The sequence below is a fragment of the Myotis nattereri genome (genome assembly GCF_964212035.1).
Source record: "Myotis nattereri genome assembly, chromosome: 10".
Lineage (NCBI taxonomy): Eukaryota > Metazoa > Chordata > Mammalia > Chiroptera > Vespertilionidae > Myotis > Myotis nattereri.
In genome coordinates, this window is record NC_138085.1 from 54491363 (window position 1) to 54507418 (window position 16056).

Genomic DNA, 16056 nt, shown 5'->3' on the forward strand with positions numbered 1-16056 from the left:
CGGAACTCCCATGGAGTAGGTCACCACTCTTCGAAAGTGCAGTGTTTGAGGAAAGTTTTTGAGTGGGAATACATTTCTATATTAACAACAGACGTAGAGAAAATTAGACTTATTTTGTAGTTTTATTTTAAAATCCATGAACTCCGTGAAGTAATGAATAATTACTGACCTAGAAGTGATATTTTAATGACCTAGCAGTGATATTTCAGAAGGAAAATTATATACACAAAATTTAATGCTAAAAACCAGTAAAGACTATCATAATTAATTAATGTAAACATTTTAAAATTTACCAATTTTTGGTGCTTAATACTTTTTCCAAATAAATTTGGAAGCAAGATTGTAATGATTATGTATTTCTTGATGTATATGAATGGGACGATGATTTAAAGCACAGAATACTTTTAGACCTAAAAGGAATCCAGATCTAATCCAGTCCCTTCCAATTTTAGATGGCAGAGAGATAAAGGCCCTCTCCCTACTTCTTGCAGCTGCTTAGTTTTACACAAATGTCCAACCAACTGACCCATAAAAAAACAAACGACAGTGCCAGGTGAGAAGAGCTGCAGTTTCAATTACATAAAGTAGGAAAGGGAAGCCTTAAGACTATAAAAATAGTTTTTTAAAAAATCAAAAAACCAATGATGTCTCTTGGGGCTTATTTTTGCTTGAGGGCTACAGACCTTTTGCCAACTCATAGAAAAATGTTATCTAGATTTTCCTGAAAGTAATTCAAACTTAAAAAAAAAGAAAAAATAAGTCTCCCCAAATCTTCAACTGTCCCCATCTTAGATTATGCATTGCCAAAGAAAAGTAATTAAAAACAAAATTTCAAAATAAAATTGATAGATATGTGAAAGGTTGGTATAGCATTTCCTCTTTTTAGCTAGTAAACAGCAGTGCCAGAAAGAAAACTGAATAATAACTGGGTAGTCACCTCTAAAAAGGCTAATTTAAGTCATCCACTTCTAGGTTGGTGAGTTTGGTAGGGCCATATATCGGCATGAGTTTTTAAATGAAAGAAAACAAACAAACAAACACAACAACACAGGTGCAAGAGTAAAACATTTTAATGACCAAATTTTTTTAAACATTTGTCATGTTCATTCCACGTGTGCTGTCTGGAAACAATAACCCCAACCCTGCTAAAGTTATATCTGACTCACAGCTGGTATATATTATCAATGCAGGGTGAGGCAAAGTGGGTTTATAGTTGTTCCTATGGAAAGGAATACAACGATTAATAATTATACAAGAATAAACTCTGTTTTGTGTACTCACAACTGTAAATCTACTTTTGCCCCACCCTGTATTTCATGGCATTAACCCAAAGATAAACCTGTCTTCCCAGAGAAATATTTACTTAGATAAATCTGAACTGCCAGAATAAGAGAACTGAAAACCCGGGGGAGGGTGGGGCGTAGAAATAAAGCAGGTGTGAAATATTAGCAAAAACGAACATTTGCAAATAGAAACTGGTTGCGGCAAGGATGACATCCCTTTTCCTGGTACATCTTGTTTCAATGACATAGCAATAGAGCAATATACTAAGATAAGTTCCCCAAGTGGAATGACTATAGGTAATTGGCATAAAAAATTTTTAAAAAGTTTTCCATTTCCAAGGGCTTCAGTTTGAAACAAATCCATCACTACAGGCTAAGTATGAGATACGCACCATTTTCATTGGCTGACAGTGAGTGGATAGGAAGACTTTTCAGCAATCGACTCCCGGAAGGGAAGGACCGCAGAATTTCATTACGGTGAGGTTATATGTATGTTCATTATTGAAAAACTCATCATAAAAATCTCACGTTCTGGGATCTTAATGAACAGTCGTAATGCATCAAAACTGTAAAGGATATTCTACACGGAGCATCGTAAACATCTCCGGCCAAAGAGCCATCTCAAACACAGCTCTGAAGGGAGACGAGCTGTGCACAGATGGACGTGTGCGCATAAGAGAGAGAAGAACGAAGATGAATGAGAGGGGGACTCCTCTCGGCGGGAACAGGGGTGTGTGGGCAGGGCGGTGTGCAACAGCTGCAGTGACTTTCCCAAGAGAAGGAAGAGCGCTCGCCTGCCGCGGTGGTAGGAAGCCCTCCTCCCCGGGGAGGGAGCGTGGGTAAAGCGAGTCTAGTGCGACAGATCCAAACAGTGATCAGCTGGCCGCGGGGTCCCCAGGGCTCAGCCTGGGGGCACCTCCACATCCCGTGTTCGGGAAACACTTGCGGTCTAGATGAATGAATGAACGGACGCGGGGCGCACCGAGTTTTGGAGGGGGGAGAGGGCACGCGCCTGCACCGGTGGTTCTAGGAGGAACAAGCGCAGAAGACCGAGCGAAGGGGCCGAACCCTGAACGCCGGGGGGAAGCGAGATGGCTACGGACTCGCGAGGGCACTGACCAGAGAGAACTCGGTGCCGGGCCAGTTGACTCGGAAAGGGATGTCATCGCTGAGTTGGGGGAGCGCTCGGGCGCCGCCGGACGCCTCTAGGAGGCCGCAGAGGACCAAGAGCACCGGTCCGCCCGGGCCCAGACTCCGCGCGCCGCCGCCTCCTGCCTCCATCCTCCACCGCCGATCTCGCCAGCCGCCGACACAACCTCCTCTGCCACCGAGGAGAGGAGGGGAGGAGGAGGAGGAGGCGGCGGGACTACTTAAACGCCCAGGCAGCCCAGGGCCCAACCGCCGCCACGTCTCCTTCCGGAGAGCCGGGCTACGCCGCCCCTGCCCCCGTGGGCCACCCGCCACCGTTTCCGGGGCAGGCGGAGTATCAACATCCGGGGTCACCGGGCAGGCGCTACGGAAGCCGGGATAGCGGCTGGGCTGTGGTGGTTTCCCACAACCGCAGTTTCGCGGGGGAATCGAACGCAGCGGCCTCCCGGGGAGTGGAGGCCTGAAGACCGGGCCTCGGACCCGTCTTTTCGGCGGAGAAGTGACGGCACAGAGAACCGGTGAGTCCGGGAGGCGGTGGCCGCGCCCGCCCGCCCGCCTGCCCGCCCCCCCGCGCGGCTGTCCAGCGCGGGCAGCAGTTGGACGCGCACGGGCGCGGGAATCGTGTGAGGGGCCCGGCTCCGGTCCTTGGACGAGGAAACTGGCAGCGGTGCCACGGGAGGACGGACGGTGGTCCTGCCTGCTTCTCCCCTCCCGCCCTTTTCGTTCCCCCGTCCCCGCACCGAGCTTCTGCCGCTGCCCCTCCCGCGGAGGCTCCCCCCGCCTCTTCCGCGGTGGGCGGCGGGCCTCCGGGAACCGACTACCGCGGGCTGGTTGCTCGGTCCCGCAGCGCCGGGAGGGATGCCCGCGGGGGAAACCCGGCACAGTGTGAGCGCGCCGTGGTCCTCTCGGGGGGCGGGCAGCTGGGTAGCGCTGTCCCGACATTTTTTAAAAATTTATTTATTTTTACCCCACGTGGGCTCCTCCTTCATCCCATAGGTGAAATGTTGGGTGGTTGTTTTTATCAATGAAGCCAAGTTTCCTTATGTGAGGTTTCAGGGCCAAGTGAATGTGAGGTTATGAATCACATGAGGTTAAGACACATCTGCCTGCATTCAAAATCAGACAGAAAGTTTGGGTCTCCTACACCTCTTTTTTTTTTTTTTTACGATGCCACTGTTTTAATTTCTAACGTGATGGGTTACACAGCGTTAGCCAAAGAGCACCTGCCATTGTCTTTCTGGTGGTGGGAAAAGCTAAATCTTTTACTAGATCTGCTGAAGACTGTTTCTCCTCCCCCCCCCCCCCCAATCCCAAATTTGAACCAAATCACAAAGCAGGAAGAGTAGTTATTTATTTACTTATTATTATTTTACATTCTTTAAATTGTTTAAAGTATTACATGAGTCTCCTTTTCCCCCCATTGACCTCTCCCCGGCCGCCCCTCCCCACTTCCCCCCACCACATGCCCTCCTCCTCCCCCCATCTGTGTCCATTGGTTATGCTCATGTGCATGCATACAAGTCCTTTGGTTGATCTCTTTTTTTAAAAAAAAATACATATTTTATTGATTTTTTACAGAGAAGAAGGGAGAGGGATAGAGAGCCAGAAACATCGGTGAGAGAGATCGATCAGCTGCCTCCTGCACGCCCCCCCCCAGTGGGGATGTGCCCACAACCAAGGTACATGCCCTTGACCGGAATCGAACCTGGGACCCCTGAGTCGCAGGCCGATGCTCTATCCACTGAGCCAAACCGGTTAGGCGGTTGATCTCTTTTTTTAAAAAATATATTTTTATTGATTTTAGAGAGGAAGGGAGAGGGAGGGAGAGATATAGAAACATCAATGAGGAGAATCATTGATTGGCTGCCTCCCGCATGCCCCCGATTAGGGATCAAGCCCACAACCTGGGCACATGCCCTTGACTGGGATCAAACCTAGGACCCTTCAGTCCACAGGCTGACATTCTGTCCACTGAGCCAGACCTGTTAGGGCCTTTGGTTGATCTCTTACCCCTTCACCCCTCGCCTTCCCTCATAGGTTGGACAGTCTGATGGATGCTTCTGTGTCTCTGGTTCTATTTTTGTTCATCAGTTTATGTTGTTCATTATATTCCACAAATGAGTGAGATCATGTGATATTTATCTTTCCCTTAGCATGGTGTTCTCCAGTTCCATCCATGCTGTTGCAAATCACAAGAATTCCTTCTTTTTTACAGCAGCGTAGTATTCCATTGTGTAGATGTACCACCGTTTTCTAATCCACTCGTCTGCTGATGGGCACTTAGGCTGTTTCCAAATCTTGATTCTTCCTGATTGAGTTTTGGAAACTTGTATTTTTCTAGGAATATGTCCACTTCGTCAAGGTTGTCCAGTTTGTTGGAGTTGTTCATAGTATTTTTCTGCCATCCTTTGTATGTCTGGGGGGCTGGTTGTTACTTCTCTCATTTCTGATTTTGTTTATTTGGGTCCTATCTCTTGTTTCGTGGTGAGCCTGGGTAGAGGTTCATCAATCTTGTTTATCTTTTCAAAGAACCAGCACTAGGTTTTATTGATCTTTTGTACTGTTTTGTTTTTCTTTTTGTCTGTCGTTTACTTCCGTTCTGATCTTTATTATTTCCTTCTGCTCACTCTGGGCTTTTCTTGTTGCTCTCTTTCTAATTCTTTAAGTTGCAGGGTTAGATAATTTATTACCATTTTTCTTGTTTTTTGAGGTGGGCCTGTAGAGCTATGAACTTCCTCCTCAGGACTGCTTTCACTGTGTCCCATAGATTTTGGATTGTTGTGTGTTTTCATTGTCACTTGATTCCAGAATGCTTTTCATTTCTTCTTCGATCTCTTTGGTAACCCAATCATTGTTTAGTAGCATGCTGTTTAACCAATGGTCAAACTTTTAAAATCAGTCTTAAAGAAATGGATTACATTCATGCTTTAAAGTATTCAAAGTTGACAGTACAACAGTCTTTGTTTCCCTAAATGATAAACTTTAGAATAAATATGTTTTTATTGATATTGATTTTAGAGAAAAAGGGAGAGGGAGAGATAGAAACATCCATTAGAGAGAAACATTGATCGCCTACCTCTTGCATGCCCCCTGTGGGGGATCGAGCCCACAACCTGGACATGTGCCCTGACTGAGAATCATACCAGTGACCGCTTGTGTATGGGTTGACACTCAACCACTGAGCCACACCGGCTGGGCTGAGAAACCTTTTATGTGTGGAAGTGGTATTTATAAAATGGTACTTATTTATGGTTCTTGGTAGATTGAACAGTGAATGTGTTGTTTGGGAGTGGGAAAAGGAAATTTAAGATTGACCTGGAGTAGGAGTAGAAACACTTATTTTAAAAAATCCACTCAATTAGAGATTTATATTATAGGTGTCTTCTCTCAATGGAGGGTTTATACCAGGGGTGGCCAAACTTTTTGACTCGAGGGCCACAATGGGTTCTTAAACTGGACCGGAGGGCCGGAACAAAAGCATGGATGGAGTGTTTGTGTGAACTAATGTAAATTCAAAGTAAACATCATTAGATAAAAGGGTACCGTCTTTTTTTTTTTTTTTAGTTTTATTCATTTCAAACGGGCCGGATCCGGCCCGCGGGCCGTAGTTTGCCCACGGCTGCTCTAGGTAATTGGTACCTTTGTTATGATTCTTGCTGATTTGGAGGCTCCAAACCCTAGCTTCTCTCTAATTCAGTACTATTTAACTTCCCCACTTTAGTTCTGTTTCTCTCCATCTCAATGAAAATGAATATCCCTGTTCCTGGGCCTTTTGGAACAGGGCCTCCCTATTGGTGTTGATGGCAAGCCACATGTATGTTCACATAATTCTTGTCTAACTTCTTTTTAAAAATAGAGTTTTATTGATTTTTAGAGAGTGAGGAAGGGTGAGGGAGAGGGAAACATTGATGTGAGAGTGGAACATCCATCGCCTGCTCCTGTACACGCCCTATTTGGTATTAGTTTGCAACCCAGCCACATGCCCTGACCAGGAATTGAACCAGCAACCTTTTGGTGCACAGGACAACACCCAACCGAGCCACACTCGCCAGGGTTTGTATAATTTCTAACTGAAAGCTAGAAAGGCATTTAAATGAGGATCACAAAGTAATTCTCCCCCTTAATATTCTGTTATGTATTTAGTGATAGAAGAATCTCTGGGGAGTCACAAACTCCTTTGGACCTAATCTTGTAAAATAAAAGGCTGCTGGATCTTTGAATTTACCTATGTGATTGTGAGCTACAGCATGTGAATCTTGGATAGGCCCATTATATTTGTTGGAATCTCTATATATGTCAAAATTAACTCTAGCATCTTTATGTCATAAGTTATGTACTATTTCATTATACAAAACATTAATCTTGTTTACCTCTTAAAGAAAAAAATGCAGGGTAGTTAAGATGGTTAAGTTCAGATGGTTTTTAAAATATATTGTAGAAAGATCTTGTGCTTGAGTCAAATAAACCTGGATTTCTGCTACTTATTAGATGTGTTACTGTATGCAGGTTACTCTGGGAACAAGTTTAGAGGTGTTATTGAGAAAATGCTTTCATGTGTAATTGCCTGGTATATCCTTATGCAATATTCATTAGTGAATGTCAGTACTTTTCTTGTACAGGACAAATGAAATGCCTTCTGGAACACTAAAATTGAAAGTGTTAGAAAATATTTAAAAAGCTATATAGCTGAGTAAATTACCAAGAAAAGTGTTAATAGAAAAACATGAAAAGAATTACCGTTCCTACTATGTAGGGAAGCTTTATTTATTTATTTTTGTTTTCATATTTATTTATATGTCTCCTCCAGAAAGCTTATTTCTTTTATTTTTTCCATCACCATTTATTACCCTCTAAGCCCTCTTGCACCTTCACTCTCCTCCCCCACTTCCCACAATCATCACACAGGACAGCTTTATTTTTATTCTGTACTATTAGTCATGACTGGGTTAAAAGAATTTTTATTGTTTCATATCAGATTTAATGTGATACGGAAATTCTTTTCATATTGAAAGATTTTTAGAGAGACTATATCCTTTTGAGAAAGAAATAATCTGATGAGTTTTTTTTTTAAAATATATTTTATTGATTTTTTACAGAGAGGAAGGGAGAGGGACAGAGAGTTAGAAACATCGATGAGAGAGAAACATCGATCAGCTGCCTCTTGCACACTCCCCGCTGGGGATGTGCCCGCAACTAAGGTACATGTCCTTGACCGGAATCGAACCTGGGACCCTTGAGTCCACAGGCCGAAGCTCTATCCATTGAGCCAAACCAGTTAGGGCAAGATGAGTTTGAATCAAGGCTAATTCTACATGAATTAATAATGTATATTATTATTATACATTTCCTACTTAGTGGCACCATCAACACTAATTCAGCAGAAGTCTTTGTTTAGGTGACAAGACAGAAGGGGAAAAAATCTGTATAGCAAATGATTGGCCTGGAGTAGAAGTAGAAACAACTATTTTAAAAAATCCACTCAATGCCATTTTTTTTTTTTACTTAAAATTTATAATTCTAAAAGACCTTAAAAACACCAACTTTTGCCCTAGCTGGTTTGGCTCAGTGGATAGAGCATCGCCCTGTGGCCTGAAAGGTCCGAGGTTCCATTCCGGCCAAGGGCATATGCCTGGCTTGTGGGCTCGACCCCCAGTGGGTGGCGTGCAGGAGGCAGTTGACCAATGGTTCTTTCTTTTCTTTTTTTTAATTTCCTTATTGATTTCAGAGGAAGGGAGAGGGAGATAGAAACACCAATGATGAGAGAGAATCATTGATTGGCTGCCTCCTGCATACCCCCTACTGGGGATCAAGCCCACAACCCAGGCATGTGCCCTTGGCCGGAATCGAACCTGGGACCCTTCAGTTCGCAGGCCGATGCTCTATCCAATGAACCAAGCTGGCCAGGGCAATGGTTCTTTCTCATCATTGGTGTTTCTATCTCTCTTTCCCTCTCCTTTCCTCTCTGAAATCAATAAAATATATTTAAAAAAATATCAAAACACCAGACTTTCACTATGTTTGTTAATTTAAAATATTAGAATACCCATCTTTTAAACATTTTACTATAAGATTAATACAAAGTGAATGACAGACTACATTGTTAGTGGATTTATATTATGTTATTTGTGCTTTTTTAGCTGAGTTTTTTTCCATGTAGTAAAATGCATTTATTTAAAAAAGGAGACGCATAGGAAATTTTTATATTAAACATGCTAATTTTGGGGGCCTTAAATTTGGAAGGGATATTATTTAATAACTGAACAAGGAAATTTCTAATCAAAGCTGAAATCTTATCTATATAATAAAAACCTAAGCAACTGTTATGGCAGAATGACCAGAATAACTGGTTGTTATGATGTGCACCGACCACCAGGAGGCAGACGCTCAACACAGGAGCTGCCCCCTGGTGGTCATGCGCTCCTACAGGGGGAGTGCTGCTCAGCCAGAAGCTGGGCTCATGGCTGGGGAGTGCAGCAGTGGTGGCTGGAGCCTTTCCCGCCTCCGCGCAGTGATAAGGAGCAGCGAGCAGGTGGGCGGTAAGGAGAGAGGGCTCCCGGACTGCGAGAGGGATGTCCAAGCGGGCCTAAGCCAGTAGTTGGACATCCCCCAAGGGCTCCTGGACTGCGAGAGGGCGCAGACTGGGCTGAGGGGGACCCCCCCCCTCAGTGCACGAATTTTGTGCACCAGGCCTCTAGTACTATATATTTGTAATTACACATATTTTCAGCTTGTATATTTTAAACCATGTAACAGAATTATTGCATAGGAATATATTGAAGGTATACCTTATTATATTTATTGGATTTTTTATTTAATTCTCTACAACTTCAAAATAGTATTGTCATATGAAAGAACAAAATTATTTTTACTCTGATTAAAAAACAAGCTGTGAAATTTCTTGTATTTTTCTAAAGAACTTCTCATGATCAAGTGTTCAATATACAATTGAATTTTGTCTTTAACTATACCCTATACTTTGAATATATATGTGTTTCAGGACACATGGAATTAACTATAAATTTTGATGATATCTTGGCTACAACATTAAAAATAAATAAGATCTTCAACTAAATATGTTTCCAAATCATATTGTCATTGTGCAGTGCAACTATTCTTGAAGACTAAAAGTTCTGCTTCTCTGGAAAAGTCAATGATTAGGTCTTTATAAGCAGTCGAGGTTCTGTTTTCCTTCTAAACGTTCTTTTACTAATTTTTCCAAAGAGAAAAGATGCTCATCTGCATCTTCTGGCACAAGATTCCTAATAGAATTTGCAAGTTCAAAAAGATATTCTGTATTTCTTCCACTTGGACCAGCTGCATTAAAGATTTGTTCAGCAATATCTTCCAGAGGTGCAGGACCAAGGTAATTAGGATTATCATGTGTTCCAATATATAGCAACACATTGAATGGTTTTGTAGTGGGATCTTTTGGATAAAAAATGACTGTTGTGGTCCTGTAGCCTCCTTTCTCTCTGAAGTCAAGGTACGCTTTTACTTCTTCTTCCTTTCCTGCTGGCAGTCTGTAAGCAACACCCCATACACAGCCCTATTGAAAAGTGAAAAGAATATATTGTTTAGTATTTACATGGTAAAACGGGTGAAAGTACATTGTGATGTAAGAACATTTCTTGTTTATTCTTAGAAATCAATGCAGTTTACTTGGTACATCGAAGAGGTACATACTAAACCATAAAGGAAATCATTTTAAATTCTTCAGTTTGAAAACATTATTTCCTTGCCCACCAGGATATTTATCTTTGCTTAAATTTTTGAAAATATGGTTTTTATCTGATGAGACCGAAATGAAAAAAGATCAGGTCTTCATTTGGTCATTAAAACTGAGGTTCTGAAGCTTTAAATTCATAAGCATTTCACTGATGGGAGGGCAGTAGTTTTCAAACTGCTGCATGGAGTGTTAACGCCACCCTGAAGCCTACCACAGAGGCTATCTGGATATGAGTGTTGGGGGTGGGGCGGTGCTAGGAGCTGAGCATCACTTACTTTTTACATACTGAGTGTTTCTTTTTTTTTCCCCATAAGGTTTTAAAAGCTCTGTAGTAATCAACTACTTAAGGGCTGAGCAGTTTATTTGTTCATCTCTTCACTGCCTGAACTTTCAAGTATCCTTTGTAAATTACTCCTTTGAGAATACTACATAACAACCTCTTTTGTCAAGAGAGCCCATGAACAAAGTGTCAGTAAAAATAATGTATTTTAGTTGCTAATATTTTTTTACTATAAATAAAATATCTGTGATATGTTACATTTACATTTTGTAATACAGATTTTCTATCTGTTTGAGCACCTTTATTAACTTTATTAAACTTTAGGTTGCTAAGCATCCTCTTGAATGAATTAACATTCTCTAGAAACAAGTACCATTTATTAACTTTAATTAAGATTTATAGTTACTAGTTTAAAGCCTTATTATAGATGCCATTCCTAATATAAATTATGAAAGCATTTCATAATTTTACCATTAGTCATCTGCTGTTGCTAGCTGTTGATTTTTGTGTCAAAGTCCTTTCCATAGGTAAATCTTTAATTTCACAGTATTAAACTTAACCTATACCTCAATAAAATGACTGAAAATATTTAAGAAAGAGGACTATTGAGTAAATAAAAGTTTTCTAGTGCTCCAAACCTGTTAAAAAACTTGTTGCGCTATTGATAAATTTAGACAATAAAGAAAGCAATAATTCCTGCCTGGGGTTTTTGCTGAAAATACAGGGTGTACCCCAAAAATGTATATACACATTTTGAATAATTATAAAGGCAGTGTTTATTAAAATATATTTCATTTTCAAAAGTGAGCTATCAGCTGTTACAGTATGTATACATTTTTTGGGGGGACATCCTGTATTAGACTCCTAGCAAATGTGAGGAGAGCTTTTAGGGTTCCATTTCATTCTTAATGGTAGTTGGGCTGGCTCCATTTATGTAAAAGAGGACCACAAAATTCTGTCAACAAACTCATTAAGAAAAATAAATGAGACCATAGGCCATTTGTTTTTCTTTTGTTGTGTACCTTGCATTCTGCATCCAACTTTTTTCAACAGATAAATAGAAAGGAATTCTAGATCTAGTGCAGTTGAAATTGTAACGATTGTCAGTACAATTTAATTTAAAATTGAGAAACATCTCAACAACTTATGTAACTAAAGACTATACAAAAAAAAAATTATACTATACCCCAGGATCTTCAATAAGAGTCACAACTCTTCCAGGCTGTTTTTTTAAAAAAAGTAAAAACAAAACACGAAATAAGTAAAACAAATATTTTTTTCTCTTAATTAAACTAACCAAGCATTAGCAAATTATTGTTGACATGGGATATTTAAACTTCATTTGCTCATACTAGACACTTTTTTAAAAAGCTCTTATGTTTTATAACTTTTAAAGTGAATTAAGAGAATCTGCTTTATCCATATTATCTTGGCCTTTATAAGCCATTCCCTTCAACTTGCATATATTAGTTACATATTATGTTGACTTAAAATGGAGATATTAAAAAACACACCCGTACTAAGGCTGCTCTAGAAAAGTTAGGGATTTAGTAAATGTTCACAATTATCTTGTGTTAAAATGTTTCCTCTTTTTTGAAATTAAAATTTTCTCTGATGTGAAAAAAATTTCACATTTAAATAAATCTTTCATTTGATTGAGAAATGGCCAGTTTTTTATATATAAACTAGTGGTCTGGTGCATGAAATTCATGCACTCGAGGTGGGGGGGGGGATTCCCCCCAGCCTGGCCTGTGCCTTGTCACAGTGCAGGAGCCCCACGATCCATCGCCCCAGAGAGGTAGGCCGGAGCCAGGGGAGAGGCCCCACCCCTGTCCCCGACTCTGCAAGTCCCCACCCACCCATGCCTGCTGCGCACGCAGCCTGCTGATCAGTTGTTACTGTGATGGTGTCCCAACCAATTTGCATATTACCTTATTAGTATAGATGAGATGCTTGATTAAACTTAGTAAAAAAATTAAGTGAAGCCAAAAAGAAAGCACAATTTCATAAAGTAAATAGCACTTTGCAGAATCTCTCTCTATATAAAAGGCTAAGTGACCATCTGACCATCCGGTACATGTGACACACTGACCACCAGGGGCCAGGTGCTCAATGCAACAGCTGCCGAGCTGTGGTGACTTGGCAGCGGTGGTTCTCGGGTGAGTCACCCCGGAACCAGAGAGGAGGGAGCCTGATAGTAAAATATTTCTTCTAATTAATTTCCTTTCAATGTGCATGAATCCGTGCACCGGGCCACTAGTGTAGAAATAAGTCTAACATTTGTTTTGTTTTGTTTTTTTTTTTTAAATATATTTTATTGATTTTTTACAGAGAGGAAGGGAGAGGGATAGAGAGTTAGAAACATCGATGAGAGAGAAACATCGATCAGCTGCCTCCTGCACACCCCCGACTGGGGATGTGCATGCAACCCAGGTACATGCCCTTGACCGGAATCGAACCTGGGACCCCTCAGTCCGCAGGCCGACGCTCTATCCACTGAGCCAAACCGATTAGGGCAAGTCTAACATTTGTTTAAAAATATTACATTTCATACGGAATGATGACTGACTTACTAGGAGCACATATTGCTGTAAAAATCATAGTCCTATATAGCAATTATGTTATTTTGATTTGATGGGTACTTCTATAGGTTTTTGTATCATGTCAGACAGTTAATATTTATATAAGGTTGGTGTCCATTGTTATGAAAAATGTGAAGTGAATAATAATGTTTTTCCAGTTTTTTTTTTTTTTTTTTTTAAACAGAAGAGCATACTTAGAAAATGCTTAGTACTGCCCTAGATGGTACTGGCTCAGTGGATAGAGTGTCAGCCTATGGACTGAAGGGTCCAGGGTTCGATTCTGGTCAAGCACATATGCCTGGGTTGTGGGATCCATCCCCAGTAGGGGGCGTGGAGGAGGCAGCCAATCAATGATTCTCTCTCATCATTGATGTTTCTCTCTCTCTCTCTCCCCCTCTCCCTTCTGCTCTGAAATCAATAAAAATACATTTAAAAAAATGCTTAGTACTTAGACTCTCCTTTAGTTTTCTAGGATAGGTTATTTAAATAGAAGTAGGCGTAAAACTATTACAGTTTTAAAGACAATTGCAATTATCCTCTCCTAACTTTCCTGCCTTATCTTTTAGTAAATTTAAATAAAAAGAGAAATACTGGCTTTTATGGCTGTCTTCTTTTAAAGAAACATGTTGAATTAACTTGACAATTTCTTACCAGACATTTCTCACAGTGTACAGATCTCGATGTGTTATGTAACAAACATAAACATTTGGTTGAGGCTAGAGTAGTAAAATATGCTATTAAACCTTATTCGTAAATATTTATTTATTAAATATTTTTAATTAATTTCAGAGAAAGGAGAGAGAAACATCAATGATGAGAGAGAATCATTGATTGGCTGCCTCCTGCACGCCCCCCACTGTGGATCAAGTCCTCAACTTGGGCACGTGCCCTCACTGGGAATCAAACTGTGACCTCCTGATTCATAAGTCACGCTCAACTACTGAGCAAGACCTGCTGGGCTTACTTGTAAATATTTAATATTTGGTCCTTAAAATTGGAGCCTAGGCTAAGGCTTTTCTCTTCAGAATGGCAATTTTAAGTGTTTAGACCTGACTACTCTAAAGGTATTTTATTTAACTTAGTTCTTTAAAGTATTAAATATTGTTTTATAACACTTTTGGTGATACTTTGGCTATGAAGTTTCTGTTGGCCTATAAATATGCATTTGCTCTAAGTCACTCTCCTGTTTTCAAGTCACCTGCCTTAAAGTCACATTCTTAATTAACCAACTCTAGTTGAGGTAGAATGACTTCTAACTCAGGCTCTTTTTGTGATTTTAATCCTATGTCTCTTTACTAGCAGGTGCAAGCTACTATGGGCCCCACTCGGCCCCTCTTTCCAGGAGTATTTCTTTGGAATTAACCCCAATTTCTTTCTGCATCTAATTTCTAACATTTTAGATAACACGTTTTTGGGCCAATATTTATTTCTTAAAAAAAAAACTGTCATCAAGCTCATACAACTTTCAGAGTATTTTACTATGTATTTATCAGATTATGTTATGTGAAATAAGCCACTTAGAGAAAGACAAATACCATACGATCTCACTTATTGTGAACAAAATCAACTGAGGGACTAAAAAGAAGAAAAGCGGTAATCAAGCTACTACAACTTTCAGAGTATTTTAAAGAAAATATAAGCAATAAGAATTTTTGTGCTCTTCCAAAAGTTAGGAGGTTAATTAAAACAAGTGTTCAAGTTATCCACACTGTTACTCAAATTCAGTGTTCCTTCTGGATTAGTTGTTTTCAACCAGCACAAGGCTGATTTCCATAAGCAGTGAGCTGCTACTATTTTTCTGTACAAATATGAGATGAGTGCATGACTGACTGAAAAACAGATCAAAGAATTTACATTTCACATTTATTCTTTAGAGAAGAATCATCCAGAAACATTAAAATAATGCTGATATATTAATGGATACTGAGTTACTCAAATAACTAACCGGGAACTCATTTAACGTCTAATCGAAGTGATCAAAGTAAGTTCCTTAATAACCCAAAGTAATTTTGGAAACGAGTTCTATGACCTTAGGTGTCATACAATAAATCTTTGGATAGATACAAAGAAACCCCAGAAATAACATATACGTTAAAATTCAAACCAATGAAAGTCTGCCTAAATGCAGAAATGCCAACAAATTCAATGGCCAGAAAGCTGAATTTCCAAGTTGATTTTAGTATTTCAACTCCGTGGTGACTCAAAGATTGATCTTCCCGCCTTTTTTGGGGGCAGAGGTTGCCAAGATAGGGGCCCCCTGCCAGCACGTCAGCCTTGTGCGAACCTGTGTGCTTGTGCCCTTTTTCTCGCCAGCTCCCGAAACTAACCACCAGCCGCTTCGGAGGGAGTACCCTAGGTTTGGGAGAGGTTGGAGGCAGGTGGCAGAGGAAGAAGCACAGACGGGACAGCATGATCCCTAACCCACAAGCTTGGCCCTGGTAAGCGTTGCGGTGTGGGTCCCGCGTGGTGGGCCAGCAGGTGGGGAGCAGCGCTCCGGGGACTGTAAGTTTGGGGGACGGCGAGGGGCTTACCTTGCCTGGGACTCCGCGGTGGTCTGTGCTGCCTTGCCAGAAACGCCGGCTGTAGCCTGTGATGCGTCCGACCAGCTTGTCCTGATAGGGGAAGTCCACCTTCCAGATCAGGGACCCGTAACCAAAAACCCACATTTTTCGCCAGCACCTCGGCGGCGGCTATGGAGGCAGAACGGGTTTGGATTGCGGCTTGCCGGACGCGTTACCGGCTGCGCTGGGCGCAGGCGCTGATAGCCGAAATCCCTGGTTGGGTGGCGCAAAGCATACTGGGACTTGAAGTTCGAGGTGCGTTTTCTGGCTCTATTTCGGTCATTGTTATTTTATTTCCTTGCTTAGGGTAAGCAAGAAGCGTGGACCTTCTGTATGCTAAACAAGATTCTCCTGCAGCCTCTGGTATTTACCTTGACCTTCCTCTGGTGCGCGTGTGCAGAGGACTACAATACCCACAATCCTTTCTGGGATATGTGCCTCTGAGGTTGGAACTGTGTACTTTTTTCGAACGGGG

General features: G+C 41.2%; 3 protein-coding genes across 5 annotated transcripts in view; 1 reads left to right on the forward strand and 2 right to left on the reverse strand.

Annotated features, from left to right (window-relative positions):
* The window catches only part of ERLEC1 (endoplasmic reticulum lectin 1), a 30189-nt gene extending 27441 nt beyond the window's left edge, over positions 1-2748 (reverse strand). For all 3 annotated transcript variants that reach the window (XM_081100697.1, XM_081100696.1, XM_081100698.1), the window contains exon 1: positions 2403-2748. In XM_081100697.1, coding sequence (XP_080956823.1) covers positions 2403-2564 — 162 coding nt within the window. In that variant the 5' untranslated portion in view covers positions 2565-2748. The remainder of the gene's footprint in view (positions 1-2402) is intronic.
* Positions 2749-2804: 56 nt separating this feature from the next.
* Positions 2805-16056, forward strand: part of ASB3 (ankyrin repeat and SOCS box containing 3) — an 89513-nt gene continuing 76261 nt past the window's right edge. The window contains exon 1 of the mRNA XM_081100695.1: positions 2805-2950. The gene's annotated coding sequence lies outside the window, so the exon portion shown is untranslated. The remainder of the gene's footprint in view (positions 2951-16056) is intronic.
* Positions 8583-15758, reverse strand: CHAC2 (ChaC glutathione specific gamma-glutamylcyclotransferase 2). The gene is made up of 3 exons (XM_081100701.1): positions 15552-15758; positions 11625-11660; positions 8583-9978 (listed from the first exon to the last, which is right to left on the reverse strand). The coding sequence occupies exons 1-3, from the start codon at positions 15684-15686 to the stop codon at positions 9595-9597; spliced, it is 555 nt and encodes a 184-aa protein (XP_080956827.1). The 5' UTR covers positions 15687-15758; the 3' UTR covers positions 8583-9594.

Excerpts from the sequence above, each read along its gene's own strand:
- CHAC2 (XM_081100701.1), bottom strand. The coding sequence starts at position 15,686 with ATGTGGGTTTTTGGTTACGGGTCCCTGATCTGGAAGGTGGACTTCCCC. Across the intron at positions 11,661-15,551 it reads ACCGCGGAGTCCCAGGCAAG|CCTGGAAGAGTTGTGACTCT; the intron begins GTAAGCCCCTCG and ends TTAAAAAAACAG. Across the intron at positions 9,979-11,624 it reads CTCTTATTGAAGATCCTGGG|GGCTGTGTATGGGGTGTTGC; the intron begins GTATAGTATAAT and ends ACTTTTCAATAG.